Consider the following 16,261-nt stretch of genomic DNA (forward strand, 5'->3'; position numbering starts at 1 on the left):
ACTCAAAGATGTGGAGCAGTCGCGTACAAATGATTCCAATAGAAGGTGGGATGGCAGTGATTTTTCACTGTTGATGATAGTCGCAGAATTCCAATCATCACGCCTTCTTTTGGAATCATTATCAACCCTGTCGGCACCTCACAACCTTAAATGGACACGTGGAAATCTACCTGATACTTACACCAGATCGTTGCACCAACTTCTATGCATATAAAGGCACGGCCCAATTTAGTTCGCTTGTATGCGAACAAGAGATCTGTAGCGGTCTCGAAACGTCATAAATTCATTTTTCGTTGCAACTTTGGCGAGTGTTTTTTGTTTATTCGCAATAAATGTGTACCCCTCGCCAGACGGTGTTCTGTCGAACCCTGGGCTATAAGGCTGATAGTAACGCTGAAGTTGAATAGATAGGACCATAGGTCGGCAAAAATTGTGCAGCTAACTCAGACTCACTCAAAAAATATATTTTATACTTAGGGCTCACTCGGACTCAGACTCACCAAAATTTTCCTCAACCAGGCTATGTCAGATTCAGACTCACTGAAATTTTTCTCAACCGGACTCACTCTGACTCAAACTCACCAAAATATTACCCACCCGGACTCGGACTCGCACTCACAGCTCGATCTGAGTTTGAGTGAGTCGACTCATGAGTGAGTTTGCCGACCTATGCTCTCGTGAAGGTCCTTTTTAGTCTGAGTTGCAAACTATTATGTGAATTCATTCCTGTGTGAAATGCTTATACTGCGAAACCTTCACTTATCTTTGCAGATGGATATCATTGTTGAAAAGATGGAGTGCACACGTGACTTGAACAGAGTCATTGTGCACGTTGACATGGATGCCTTTTACGCAGCTGTAGAGATGCTGGACAACCCCTCTTTGCGGGACAAACCAATGGCAGTTGGTTCTGTGGGAATGCTGGTAACCCAAGCCTATCTTTGTCGCCCTTAGTTTCTTAAATTCAGGGACGCACAGATTGTGAAGCGGTTGGATTGCATTGAATAATTCTCAGAAACTTAAAGGGACCCTGAAACGGTTTCTTGAAGTTTTGTCAGCGTTTAGGCAAGAGCATCCCCGAATCATTCACACCAGAAATTAAGCGACGCACCGTGTACCAAGGCCGCTACGGACAATTATATCTATACCCGGCTCCTCACCACTGCCTTGCACCCTCAACTCACAGACGCTGGCATCGCCGGCAATCGCAGCGCTCTCGTGAGCGCACTCGATGGTTTGAGCTTCGCCCAGTCATGGCCTCCGATATTGCGCACCCACAGGTTGTGCACTATCTCGTAGGCCCAGTGTGCCCGGCAGCACGCCGTCTGGCAATAAAGACGAAGCTCGCAGAGTGGTTGATATCTCTTCCGACAGGTGCCGTCATACTACCAGCCGATCTTATTTTATTCTCTACGGAGACAACCTGTAAAAGCATGCGGACAAACAAAAAGAATTCGAAAACGATCATTGATAAGCGTAAACTCGGGCAACGTGGTTGTGTCTTCAGGGGTGAAGTTACAGCCGCAGACACGTGGATCGTGGCGTGGAACGGATAGTGAGAGCGCGATGCCCATTGCAGCGATGCGCTGAAGGGATTCCGATCGCCAGATGCCTCACAAACATTGCATGATGTAGCACTTTTACAAGTCACCACTTGCTAGATATGTGGTACACAACACGTCTAGGGCAATTCATTGTGTCCAAGAAAAGACACCTCGAGATAAACACTGTCGCTCAGCTTACGTAAACATGGAGCACGTTGTAACACAGGCAGACGACGCTCGCTGCCAACAGGAGGTTCAGTGACGTGGACTGGACATATCCAATCAGATCAGCCGCCTGCGTGACGTCGCGATTCCAGTACGACACGCACTGGAAATGGGCGGTTTGAAAACGTGTTTGGCTGAGCCGCTGTGATCGGTGGCGATTCGCAGCTTTAAAGCCTTGTAATAAATTACACAGTTTATGCACAGAGCTTAAATCGGTCTGTAAATGATCCTTAGTACTTGCTCTACCGGTGCAGTGTGTTCGTATAAAGTCGTCAAAACCGTCTCAGGGTCCCTTTAAAGGAGAAAGCGACAGTGGGAAGGCTTTGAAGACAAGACTTAAAAAGGTGTGCTCTTATGTGAGTTTGTTTTGCATTGTGGTTAACAAGTGTGTAGCAGCTTGGACAGAGCACACAAGGACACACGCATGTTTGCTCAAGTTTGTCAAGATATCCTGCTTTAAAATCACTCGGTATCAGTGTGTTGGAATAGAACAAAAACCAAAAATGAAAAGTAAAAAAAAACAATATTTTTGACCGTAACAGAAAAGTAACCAAAACTTACCCTATTATTTCGTTCCGGGGTGAAACCAAAATTTTTTAATCATTTTTTGGTTCACGGGAAAATTTGGTCATCCGGAACAACCGAGGTCATGCAACGTGAGCAATAATGCATATCTCAGGGCATAGTATTAGCGCGTACATCAGGCAAGAATTCTAAAGTAAAGATGTGTTGAAATTGTGCAAAAAACAAAATCAGTGGCAATCAGGGATGTTTATATTAACGCAAATGGACGTTCGTGTGCCTGTCACGCAGGCCAATGTGGGGCGTTGAAGTTTGTTTTATCAGAACAGCGGTCTCGCACATCAGAGAGTGCACTCGATGACGTGTTGCTTCTGAAATCGTGCTCACTCCCTTGACACAAAGCATTGTGCCTGCTCAAAATATTCGTAATTGACTTTTGGGAAAATAATTACTATGACTTTGAAGGGTACTGGTTTGTGCTAGTTGGTAGGAATTCGTGGTACATAGTTACTTCCACTCTGAAGAATGTGGGAATAACGTGTTTTATCCCGGTCCCACTTTCTTAAGAGGAGCGCAAGTAACTCTACCACAAATCCAGTGTTTTTTTATTGTTCCTTTAACCTCAAATTTTTGCATACAAATAAAAACCGTTATGAACCGTTATGGAGCATTTTTTTTTGTTGTTGTGGAACAGAAACGGAACAAAACTTTTTGCGGTGAAATGAAGCTAAAACCGAAACGAAAAACATTTCGTTCCGACACCCTGCTAGGTATACTACTGCTTTACTGTTAGACTACAAGGTGAATTCCTTGCTGTCAAGACTATTGCAGGGTGGGGTGGGGCAAATGGCATCGCCATTATATTGTCACGACACAGAAACAGCAGAAGTTGGATATAGGACAGCTCACTTTAATTATGCAAGGCACTGGAAAAAGGACTGGGTGTGAACCTTGCCTTCCTTTCTTGCTTCGCGAGCTCTTCTTTGTTGTCGCTTTGCAAATTGGATGTGGCATTTGCCTCCCTCCAAAGAGAGCATCGTCCCGATGCTCTACTGCAAAAGACGGTGTAGTAGACGTATATGATGCAAGTTAATCTGCACAATAGGACTTCATTCATACAATATGCACGATTTCTGATTTGTGCTGGCGAGTTCGCGAGGGACTGTCAGGGCTGACCTCGTAGTTCACATCACTTAGGCGTCGTAAAACACTGTAGGGATCAAAATACCTCTTCAGTAATTTTTCAGAAAGTCCCCATCAGCGAATATTTATCTGTGACACTATTTATCTACTGTAGGAACTACCCTTGTGACACGTTTCCAACATCATCAATGAAAGCTGTTGTTATTTATTGAATCTGGTCTGTTTCGTGCAGATGGAAGTAGACAACCGTTCTATGGAGTGGTTATACCTACGTAACATAGGCAAATTTAAGACCGTTATATGCCTAATGTCTTGGCTTCTGATGCTATTTGCAGGCTGCCACATTTATCAACACTGAGGCATTAAAATTTTGTGCCATTCTATGCATAGTTTTCCTATGTTAATGTCTATTAGCATCTATGGATGACTCAAGTCAAGTAATATGTAATGAACACATGGATGGTTGGTTGTCGACAGAAGCACTTCCTTGGACAAAAAGAATCATGGCAAGGCAGCAATTATATGTTCTAGTCCTATGCCCTTGAAGCTACAGGCAGCATCTTGCTCTGGCTGTGGCAATTTTATATTCAACAGCAGTTAATAAATAGCATTGACTTCAGACGAACACAAAAAAAATGTCACTTTTGAAGGAAGTGATGATTCCTTGTAGCATGCCACTCAAGTGTTCTCGGTGAAATTGTTCTGTAATTCCAGGCAGTACTTAGCTTTCATTTCTTAAATTACAGTAATATAGAATTGCGTACACCCCAGGCGAGACTTATAGAGAAAAGTGTCGTTGTTTAAAGCTACAAAGTAATGCGTATGTCTAATTTACAGTCAACATCGAACTACGAGGCCAGGAAATATGGTGTACGTGCAGCAATGCCTGGTTTCATCGGCAAGAAGCTGTGCCCAACATTGGTTATCGTTCGCCCAAACTTCCATAAATACACAGAATTCAGCAGAAGGGTAGGCCATCACTGTTTTGTAGCCCGTTCTTGAACCATGATTTGCATTTTAGGTGTGAATTGTTGTGTTTCATCAGCTGAGTGTTTCGGGGTACAGCAAGCTATCACAGCATTCATCAAGCCACTTTTCACAATTTTTAGAAAATTCAGCTCTACTCACTTGTTGCGTGTCTGTTGCTGTCAAGTATGCGCATAGTCTTTTCTCTTAGAGGAGGCAAATCATTTAATTCACGTAAAATTTAGTCTTGCACTTGAAGTTTCACATTTAATAAACTAATAGTAATGTTTGAATTTAGGACTACTGCAGGAGCTATAGAGGACAAAAGAACCACTAATGCATATCACAGCTTTCCATGGTGTGGAAAGGGGAAATGAAACCAGAAGCCATTGTTTGGAAAAGTATAAGCATTTTCTTTCTGCAATTCACAGAATATGTTTTAAAAATTCTTGCTGCTTGCAGGATGCTTTAGTTGTTGTATCTCTGTTGCATCATTAAACAGAAATTCCTGGCCATTCCACAGCAAAGCGCAGTCTGTTTATTGCACTAAATAAAACAGACAGATATAGGTGTCTTGCGTGATGTCATCACGACGAATAACCAATGAAATGGCATGTTATGGTGCTTTGTTTATCATTTCATATCTATCTCTGAATTTGCCATTATTGGTACATCAAGCATTGATACATAACTTGTCTAGAAGTCCTAATAAGAAGCCCTGTTTAACATTTAATGATAATAATAAAAATAGTAATAATAGTCATTATAATAGTAATAATAAATCAGTACACTCAGCCCTTGTTTGCAGTGGCATGCAACTTCAGGGATACACTTGAAGGCATGGCATCATTTCACTTTATATTCGCTTACTGAGAGGGAAAATCTTGAGTGGAATCTAAGATGAACACTTGCCTTTGTGCCTGACTACATCAACAGGTTCGACAAGTGCTTGTGCAATATGATGAAGACTTCACACCAGTTGGTCTTGACGAAGCATACCTTGACATCACTGAATATATGGCCAAAAATGATGCCGAAGCCGAAGATGTTGTTCAGGAAATGAGACAAAAGATCTTCGATGCTACACAATTGACAGCAAGTGCAGGTGAGTTGTGTGGCATTGGGAAAATTTTTGCTAGTGTGTACTATGTATCTATGTCGGATGGTACAAGTGCCAGTGGTCTTCTCATTTCAGGCATAGCTGCCAACATGTTTTTGGCGAAAGTTTGTTCTGACATGCGCAAACCGAACGACCAGTTCAGGCTCCCTAACGATGTTGATTCTATCCGCAAGTTTGTGTCTTCTCTTCCAATCCGCAAAGTAAGCGTGTGACATGTGCACCCTTTTTTCCAAAGCTTCCTTCATTGTGACTGTAGCATTCCATAGTGTGATAAGTGTTCATGTGGAAGGCAAACAGTATTAGTGAATGTGAACGGTGGCGTATTTTTAGTTTGCTGTGACAGCAGTCAAGGGCTTAGAAATGGATTTGCTTTGTCCATCCTGTTGGTCCATCCGCTCTGTTACACTGATGATGACCGCAGACGTCGTCAGCAACTCATGGTGCTGGAGAAGTGTGCATTTGGAAGACAGGTATACTAACCAACACATTAAAGCACAACACCACCACTAGTTAATTACTTCAGGGCTTTCAGTTTTGAGCTTCACACAGACACCTTGGGCAGTGGCACTGCTGCATGTATTTCAGATGCCAGACAAGCAGTACTGTTGTGGACGAGGATAGCATTATGTGCACAGCATAGAAATTGTTCTTGCAAAATGGCAATATGTTCACTTGAAGTTCTCCATTGTCGTGCTTGTGAAAACAGTGTCGGCGGCACGGAGGAAGCACAATGATTGTAGTCTTAACCACGCAACATATACTCACAGTAGAGTATGCACCATGAATCGAGCAGTTGATGGGAAATAACAGAAAAAAAACTAGACTGCGTCAATGCTATCGATGGCATTGCCGTAATGGTGTGACATGGCTTACACAGTTGCTCTTAAGATTCACAGCCACTGAGTGTTCAGCATGGCGAATGCACATGGAAAAATATCACTAAAACCTTGTAGGTAGCACTGTCATTTCGCTCATGACGTCATTAGAGCTGAAGTTTCAGCATCAAGAGCTTATTCATCTCTAGGCGGTAGTACTTTCAATTCAAATCTTGGAACCCAAAAAGCAAGAAGCGTTTTCCACAGCAGCTTCCTCGTACCAGTGATTTAAACACTGGTCTACACAAACAGTTTAAAAGATAGTTGTAATATTTTCACGTAGTCTCAACTTGTAATCTAGCTTACTTAGACATGAGGAGTGTGAGAGTGCTACTGTCTGTCCATGTACATATTTCTAGCTATACTATGTCGTAGAGAGGAAGTTGCGTACACCACATGGAAGATAGTCACAACTTATTTATCTAATAATCAATGCTTTTCTTTCTACAATATCATAGAATTTGTAGGTTTTACTTAAGTATTAGGTATAGTCAACGTGCACTCTGGTATAATTTACTTTTTTTGCCTTATTCTTACTTTAGCTCATAAATTTTGTACGAATCACCCCTCCTCACAGCTAACCATCCAATAGCTACTGGCGTATTGTTCATTTCTCGTTATTGGGTGGGCATGGTCGTATGAGGAAAAAGTGGGTAAAAAAATAAGGTGGTGGTCTTCAAAGTCAGGGAATGCTGCTGTCACAGTAAATGAGTTGAGAGCCAAAGGAATCACTAAAGTCTGCCATCTGATTTAATGTAAACACCTCAACATTCTTATTCTTTTTTTTTCCTTTCCTTCTTTTAGGTCCCAGGCATAGGTGCAGTGCAAGAGCAGCTGTTGATGGCCCTTGGTGTGCGCACGTGTCACGACCTCTGGGTCAAACGAGCTGAAATCGGCCATCTCTTCGGAGAAGTTACAGCACGATTTTACCTTCGTGCAGCTCTTGGCCTTGGTTGCACTGAAGTCAAATGGTATGTCTAAGTCATGACACCATATTGTGTAAAAGGACATCAATGCTTACTTGCAAGTAAAACTGCTATGGGGGCTAGTTGGTGCAAATACATGGCTTGTTCGCGTTGCCAGGGAACTGGACGAATTGACACAGAAAAAGACCCTGTGTGTGTCTTTATCTTTGTCAATTCGTCCAGTTCCCTGGCAGTGCGAACAAGCCATGAATGCTTACCTCTTGGTGATTTACCTACATGCAGCTTCTGTTGTGAATGGCAGCAATAATTTTGAGCTACTGTCATGAGCATTTGTCCAGTATGGGTGCGTTTGTCAAGTGAGAATGTTTCTTGGTTCAAAATAGTGAGTTGTTGGGCTAATTGGTTTGACATCTTGCAAATCCCTCCAAAAAAGTGTTTGTTGGCCCTCCAGGTAATTGTCCTCTGTCCATGTTATAGTAACACAGGTTACTTGAAGCTGTGATGTTTCATTGGCAAGGGCTTACAACTTTCAAAGAAAAACTTAAGGAGTAGAATATGTATACACAAGCATGAAGGTGTTTGCATAGTCTGCTGTGTCATTTTGGTTTAAGGGGCTTAAAGACAATGCCTTATAAGTGATAAATGAATAAAAGATGTCTTATGCAAACATTATCTTGCAGTGATTCAAGTCGGAAATCAAAAAGTGTGGAGGAAACGTTTGCGGAAATAAGCAGTCCTCAAGACCTGTTCTCAAAATGCGAGGAACTTTGTGAAGAGCTGCATCAACAGATCCAAGAAAAGGGCATATCTGTGAGCATTGAGCGTGCATTGATGTCAGTCTTAGTTGCTTGTTCATCAAACAAATCTGCACTGGAGGTGCTTACAAATGATACTTCAAGTGGCATCACTTGCATTTTTGTGCTCTTATCAATACAGGGCAGAGTGGTGACAGTGAAGATGAAAACCGTCACGTTTGACGTGATGACACGCAGCGTTACTTTAGAGAATTCAACCTGCAAGTTGGAAACGATCAAACAGGCAGCTTTGCGGCTCCTGCAACAAGAAATTGCTGCCGCCAAGCAGGGACAGCCCCTTCGATTACGTCTAATGGGTATGTACATCACAGAACCTTCGGTCTTAATTAAACGTGTCGTGTATTTCATTTTCTTTTTTGGAGTCATAAAGCTTTCTTTGTTGTTGCTTTAAAGGGACCCCACAGGCAAACACGATTTTTCTTAGTAGATTACTCTTTCACAATTCCAAAACCACCTTGCTTGCCATGAGAAAATGCTTAGTAAGCGAGGAAACGCGCAAAAATAAAATGCGGGTGACGACGCCAACTTGAAATTCCTGCACCAAACGTCGTGATGTCATAGATTTTGACGGCAGCTATTAGGGCCTACGTAGTTCTTAATCGGTAGCAATGAAGTACATTGACCTCTGAGGGGGCCATAGACTTAAGAACTACTGTCCTGCCTTTATCAGCTGTTCTCAGGCTTGGTTTTACTCTTTTCAGGAGTCCGGCTTTCTGGACTAGATGACGGCGGGGCTTTATCCTCATCCCAGCCAACCTTATTGGCATTCTTGTCTGGCAGAAAACAGCTCAGTGCCCCATATGCGAAAAGACACTGGAAAGCAGCTCCCCTGAATTTGTTAATGCACATGTGGATACCTGCCTGGGTGAGCAGGACAACATGCAAACATCCAGTGAAGGCGACCTGTAAGTCAACTCTTGCTCTGTCTTTTTCTGATCATTAGTTGCTGTGGGGCAGTTTCTCATTGGGGCAGAAGGTGCTGTCCTCTGGCTGTTAACATTGTGATCTGCTAATGGATGCTTATTTAGCATAGCGACTATGTGACAGACTTGCCATTTTAAGGGATAAGTATATGTACACTGTTTGCAAATCTGAACCTTCGCACAAAAATGAGAACTGCAGCTCCGTAAACTGCGTGTAAAGAGGTCAAATTTATATTACAGCTTACACAAGTTATTACAATGCGTACAGGTGTTTTGAAAAAACATCCTATCCACAAACCAGTGGTACAGTTCAGTCACTGTATAACATATCACGTTTGTCCACTTTATATGTGCTATCACATGTTAAGTGCAGCTTACAAAATTGTGAGGTTATTTTTAATTTTTATTCTGTAGCTTTCAAACTTTTGCAAGGCTTAAGAATTTTTTTTATTGATGGCCTCAAAATGAAATCTGCTTCTCCACATTTGCCATGTCTTAAAACACAACAAACCTAATCAAAGTTAGCGATGTGGTTACCAAGAAGAATGATTTCTTCGTTCCCATGGTATTAAATTTGCTTGGCACAACAGATTATAACTTAAAGCTGGTGTAGTCACTGCAGGCTTCATTCATTTTCAAGCATACTTATTTAGTTAATGTCAACAAGACATGTGCTTTGTGAATTAGTAATTCATATCAAACTTGCAAAAACATGCTACAGACAAATAACAAGCAAATGAACAATTGCTATGGATGTGGCCATACTTGTTCCATTACTTGTTTCTTTTTTTGCTTAGTGCTGTTTTGCAAGTTCGACATGAAATTATGACAGCCATTCCTAAATATCTTTCCTGCTATCTTTCTTCACTAGTTATGAGCCAAACCGCAAGGAGAACCATAACCAGGCCACTCTTGGAACACCTGATGAGTTGCTACTAGCTTCAACGCCTGAGACACTCTGTGCTAACGTTGTGGATAAAGAAGACACAGAGTGCAATATGACAACGACTATGGACAGTGCGAAGTCTGTGTCATCCAAGGAAAAGGCTAGTGTTGTGGAGGAGGAGGAGCCAGCATCAGTAGAGTGTCCAGTGTGTGGTCACAACATTCGGGAGACGGACTGGTCTAAAGTAAACGAGCACATCGACACGTGCCTCAACAAGCCCATGATTCGGGAAATGCTCTCATCGCAGGATTTTGCTAGCAGCCCGATGCCTGAAAAGCGGTGAGTGCACTACTCAAACAATAGCAAGCTCACAGTGGCGCTAAAACCAGTGACTATGCCTGTCAACAGGCACTGCGATTCACTTCGCACCTCGTCAGAGAACACGGCAGGGAATCACTTAGCCAAATGAGCGCTGCATGCATCCGCAGAGTAGAAGTAAATTTTGAAATTTGGAAAGTTGAAATCTGCCTAAATGTTATACAAGCCTGCAAAGATACGCCTTAGCAGAATACTATGCAGAGGTAATTTCAGGAATCAAGAGAAGTTGCGACACGATTCCTATTTAGATTAATACTATATTCCAGTGGAAATCAACTTTGCATTTCCCAAGCACTGCATTTTTTTATGTTTCTCTATGTGCTTGTTATTGAGGTTTAGCTAGAGAATGCTGAGGAGCCCTTTAACAGATGCTATTGCAAATTCTGGTTACATGCTGGAAATTGTAAGGTCACTAAGGTGCCTTCTAAGCAGTGATGTGACAACTGCGCCAATTGCGCCAAGCTGCGCCAAGACGTGAAAGCTGCTACATCCTGCTACATCTCCGCTGTTTTGCGCCAAAACTGCGCCGAACTATAAGCACACTAGCGGAAAAACGTGCACAGCGCACCGCCGGCGGCAAAACGCGACACTCCAAAGCTGCCGCGCGGCAAAATTTTCGTGCCACGAGACAAATGTGTTCGTGCATCATTTTTCTCGGCACGCTGCCCGGCGCTTTCTGGGAACATAACCATAACCGACGTAACCCTCTCCAGACTTGCAAATTGGCGTGACCCCCCCCCCCCCAAAATGCACCTTGGAAGGAGCGGCTCGCCGCGAGCTGGTGTGACCACACCGCCGCAGCAACATAGAAGTAAAATTTCAGTAGTTAGTACAGCGACGTCCACGCCTGTCTTATTTTTGCACCCTTTTTTAAGTTCCGGTACTCGAACGAGTGTTATGCCCCTGTCACACGGACAACCTTAACCGTGGTTAAGCTGACTACGGTTACGGCTGACCGCGGTTAGGGGTAGCTACACAGCAGAAATAACAGCATGGTTTTGCAGCGATAAAGCGACATGCTACACAAGAGGTACATTAAGGCCACGAAGACGCATCGGAATTCAGCAGGTGTACTGAAAACTCCAAAGACCTGCATATCAGACGTATTTGGACATGACAAATATTGCAACCCAATCCGATCCAGGCTCTTTGAGAACCCAAGTAAACCAATTTAGGAGGCGTTGATTAAACGTAACGGCTGATACGAATTCGTGAAATTTCCCAGCCGAATTCCACTGTGTCGAATGGGCCGAAATTTGGATGTTATCACCCACGTCGCGGCGGGTGATACGAATTTTGGTACCAAATCCGTCGAGCGACGGCCGAGAGTAGAATGCTGTTAGCTTCGGAAGTACGCGCGAGGCCAGTGCGCACACTGTCAGAACTGTGGTTATCGTTTGCCATAACTACTGTGGGCGAAACCGCAGTTGCTCTTGACACTATCATGTATGGCGACGATGAAACTGACGGGACTCCGAAAGTGCACGTGCGTCCAACGCCCACCCAGTCCAAGTGCTGGTTCCCGCAAACGCCGCGGACAAAACAGCGGCAGAGGCGATTATAGATAGCAATACAAGCGATGCAGAACGTAGTTTTGAAGGCACGTGCGCAGCCAGCGCAGGCAGATTGAAAATCCGCCTGCGCGTTTGCCGCACGAAACCACAGTTGCTATCAACGCAATCATCGATAGCGACTACGAGCTCCGAAGGTACGCGGCTAACGCAGCGGTAGATTAAAGACTATATAGTCGTGGAAAAAGGCACGAAGCAGTGGTGTAGCCAGGAGGAGCGCACACCGCCCCCCCGCCGCAATTATTATTTTTTTTGCTATGGCATACAAAGCCCAAAATGACACTTGACCACATCTGCCTGCCCGGCCCCCACTTCAAATCAAGGAAGTCCCCCCCCCCCCCCCCCCCCCCCCCCCCCCCCCCCCAAGACAAAAATTTCTGCCTACGCTCCTGGCACGAAGCCTTTCGGCTTTTGTGTCGATCTTCGCTTGTCACTATGGTGGAGCAGACTTCACTTAGTTTTCAGTTGGCCTCACGCGAAGCTTTGACGCGCGCTTTCGCGGCAGCCAGCTGCGCCGTCGCTTATTTGTCCGTTCACGTGTGTCCCAGAAAGGCATACGCGAGTTCTTTTGACAGAAATTAATGTTTTGTGCGTATATCGTGGTTTGAAAACAGGTCTTGCTAGTCTTTTGATGATACCAAATTTTGGGCGATACGAATATTGTCGTTCCCACTTCAGATTTGTATCATCGAGATTCTACTGTAGTTGGGAAACCCTACCTGCACTGTTAGTTTGGCCACTCTAAGCCATTATAAGACCGCAACGCCAATGGCAGCCTGCATTGACACCCTTGTCCAATGTTTACGCTTACGGGGCTGTTAGGTGATCCAATGGTGTTATGCAAACAGCCATTATTGGACAGGACTTTTTATTTCAAAACAGTTCCTCCTTATTTGACTGTTTTACTTAACACGGTTTATTTTTCCCCTTGGCAGTGAGCTTTTAGCTGATCCAAAAGCTGTTTTCCCTGCTCCCAAACGTGTTTTTGGCTGCTCCAAAAGCCCTTTTACCTGCTCCAAAATGCACTTTTTGCTGCTCCAAAATGCACTTTTTGCTGCTCCAAAAACCTGCTCCAAAACAGCTTCAGTCAATCACATCACTGCTTCTAAGGAGCATTTTACAGAAATAGTCTTTAGAATCCATTCAATACTGGAGGAGTTAGAAGAAATTGAACTGTCCCATCACCATGCTGTCGTGACGTGAGGTCTGCTGTAGATTCTTTCCCCTTTTATGTCGTCTAATATCCGTAAGCAGTGCACCGTCCCTGTGTTCTCCCATGTCCTGGAGCCAATCCAGTGTGCCACGTCCCCTGACGAGTCCCACCTTTCTTCTGTTTCTGTTTCGCTTAGCGTCACATCTCCAGTGGCACCATTGCACGATCCACAACAGACCATGGTCACTGACATTCCAAGTAGTGCCTATTGCATATAGTATGCGACCGTTGCCAGTCTCTCAACTGTTACCCTCAAAAGGAAGGGTGCCTGGTCTTCTGCTTGAGCTTCTATTGTTTTCGCGCTACGCAGCGATTTTATACATTGCAGACATTATCACTACTGATTGATCTACGTGCTGTGCTTCTCTGTTTTAAAGATAGTGCCTGTCTGCATTTTTCTCACTCACGCTTACATTGCTTGGATTGCGTGAGTATACAACAGATCACATGTTTAAACAACATCGTCAAACCCTTAGATGCAGGAAGAAGTACATTTTTCTGATAAAGACATTCCCACATTTAATTAATGCTGTTAAACTTTTTATTGTTTTGTGTTAAAATTATAGTGGTGTAGATTAACACATACCGGTGCAGCATGCATCGCATAGTAGTGTGCACATCAACTGTATAGCCACATGATCTTCTGCAATGAAACTAAACAAATTTACTGATCAATGGCTTCAATCTAGTAATGGTCTAAGAAAGGATGAGCAGTCATGGCTCTTTCCTTCCTACCTTGTTATTGCTTTTTTTCCATTGCCACAATGTTCCTAATCACAGAGTGCCCTCCTGCCTTCCTAACAGAAAGTTTTGGCTTCCTACGAACTCCCGATTCAATGCCGTTTGTTCTTGTTCACATGAGACAGTCCACATAAGATGCATTTATTCTTTCACTTTCAAAATTAATGTTTCTCTGTTCAATAGAATGAACAATGACAGTTCTTTGTCACATTGAATTGAGCCAACAGAGACAACCAAGCACTGTCAGTGTTTGTAGATCATGTTTGCATTGCAAATTATTTGATTTTTTTTCTGTCTTTCAGGAAAATCGAGACACCGAAAAGTCAACGGTCGCAAAAGCGACCAAAGTGCAGTCAGCCACGGCAACGAAATTCTATTACAAACTACCTCTCACCTTCTTGTTCAAAATCTTAAGCCTGACCTCACTGTTTTATTTCTTGTTATATATAAATGTATATAGACTGTATATTGCACGTAAAAGTAAAAGCTGCCTGTGATACCTGAAAACCTTCCATGTTCTTGTACTTTGTTATGAAGATTTAATTATAATGCATAAATTGCACTACAGCATTATGTTGTACAACTTGTTAGTCTAAAATTCACTACTGCTGCGACAAGTGTCAAAGCCGATGTCGACATTGGCATTGGCTGTGTACGGAAGTTCCGCAGCACCTTGAATACTCCAGAGCATGACTGAAATTATTCAACTGATTTATTCATTTTTGTATTTACTGCGCACTGGCTTTTGAGACATTAACGACAGCATCAACATCCAGAAACAGAGGTCATGACATAGCCTTTATAGTAAGCAAATTTTACCGAATATGACTCTAGTGTTATATGGGACAAATAACAACTTTGCTATGCAGAGGTCTTTATTCATTGTTTTACTTGCGAAACATTATCGCATCTTTGTTTTTTACATTGATGTGTGTACACAATGCAGACCATATACTACAAATTTTAACATTGCTTTTTTTGTGTTGTACATTAGCATCTGCAAAACATTTACGGGAGATAAGTTACCATTTGTTAGAGTTGGAGAGAACTCTTGAAGCATGTCTTTAGAATTCTGAAACACTATTTGGGACATTCTGGTTCGTAACATTATCATGAGGCATTAATATACTCATACCTTTATTTATTGTGTACTTTGCAATTGGTTGTTGTTGTTGTTGAACATCAGTCAGCTGTAAACAACTGTGTTAGTGTGGTGTGCTTGTTGCAGACAATGTGATAGTTAAATGTTTGCCTGCATGATCATAAAATTTCCTATAAAAGCGCATGGCCATTGCAACATAAAAATTTAAGGAACGGCAGCTTCCAGACTCTACACAAAAAAACTTCAACATGCTTTGCTTTTTTCTGTGTCGCACAACTTCTGACGTTGTCACTCAGTTCACCTTTGCGTATGATGCTCTTATTCTGTAGTATTAAAAAGTTGATTTAACATTCTATAGTGAAAAGATCTTTCATGTGGTGTCTTACATCGTTTTATTGCTTTGTTGGTCCGAAAATTGTAAATGCTAATATACTATCACTATTTTATTGCCACAATGTCAAAAACACACACACACACAAAAATCAGGAGGAATGGTAACTGAGTTGGCCTTTTAACACTTCATGTTAAGGGTTTTTTTCTCCTTTAAGCCTTCTTTCAATTCTTGTTATATATTTTTTTCCTCATCTTCCTCATCACGTTGCATAGATGTGGCAATATTATTTTTTTAGTGCCTCCTGTCCTTGCCTACATTTGGCAGAAGTTTGTTTAAGAAACAATAATCAACAATGTTCACATTGTCACAGAAGAAACTGTACGCAGACTTCTTAAAGAAACACTAAAAATATATATATATATATATATATATATATATATATATATATATATATATATATATATATATATATATATATATATATATATATATATATATATATATATATATATATAATTCTTTTTTTTTTGCATTAGTGAGTTACAATTTCACAATACCAAAAGCACCAGTCTTACTTCTAGAAGACGCTTGGTAAGTGAGAAATAATAATTGTTGGGGTTTTACGTCCCAAAACCACAATATGATTATAACGGACGCCGTTGTGGAGGGCTCCGAAAATTTTGACCATCTGGTTTTCTTTAACGTGCACTTAATTCTAATCTAACTACACAGGCCTCAAGCATTTCGCCTCCATCGAAATGTGGTCACCGCAGCCGGGATTCGACACAGCAACCTTTGGGTCAGCAGTCGAGCACCATAACCACTAGACTGCCGTGGCGGTTGTAAGCGAGAAAGCGTGCAATAATATGCAGAAGGCGACACCGCCTTTAAGTTCCCGCACTACATGCCGCACCAGCTTGACCTGACGTCATACACTTTGTCAGCATCTGCGGCCTACGTAATCTCCTATCGCTAAG

At 42.5% G+C, this 16,261-nt stretch overlaps 1 protein-coding gene across 1 annotated transcript in view; it reads left to right on the forward strand.

Annotated features, from left to right (window-relative positions):
- Positions 1–14,355, forward strand: part of LOC119386233 (DNA polymerase IV-like) — a 16,238-nt gene extending 1,883 nt beyond the window's left edge. The window contains 11 exon segments of the mRNA XM_049414263.1: positions 772–924; positions 4,272–4,403; positions 5,337–5,505; positions 5,596–5,720; positions 7,200–7,366; positions 8,002–8,131; positions 8,258–8,432; positions 8,838–8,915; positions 8,918–9,044; positions 9,931–10,284; positions 14,151–14,355. Of these exon segments, the coding sequence (XP_049270220.1) occupies positions 772–924; positions 4,272–4,403; positions 5,337–5,505; positions 5,596–5,720; positions 7,200–7,366; positions 8,002–8,131; positions 8,258–8,432; positions 8,838–8,915; positions 8,918–9,044; positions 9,931–10,284; positions 14,151–14,262 (1,722 nt within the window). The 3' untranslated portion in view covers positions 14,263–14,355.
- Positions 14,356–16,261: the final 1,906 nt, after the last annotated feature.

The sequence above is a fragment of the Rhipicephalus sanguineus genome, chromosome 3 (genome assembly GCF_013339695.2).
Source record: "Rhipicephalus sanguineus isolate Rsan-2018 chromosome 3, BIME_Rsan_1.4, whole genome shotgun sequence".
Classification (NCBI taxonomy): Eukaryota; Metazoa; Arthropoda; class Arachnida; order Ixodida; family Ixodidae; genus Rhipicephalus; species Rhipicephalus sanguineus.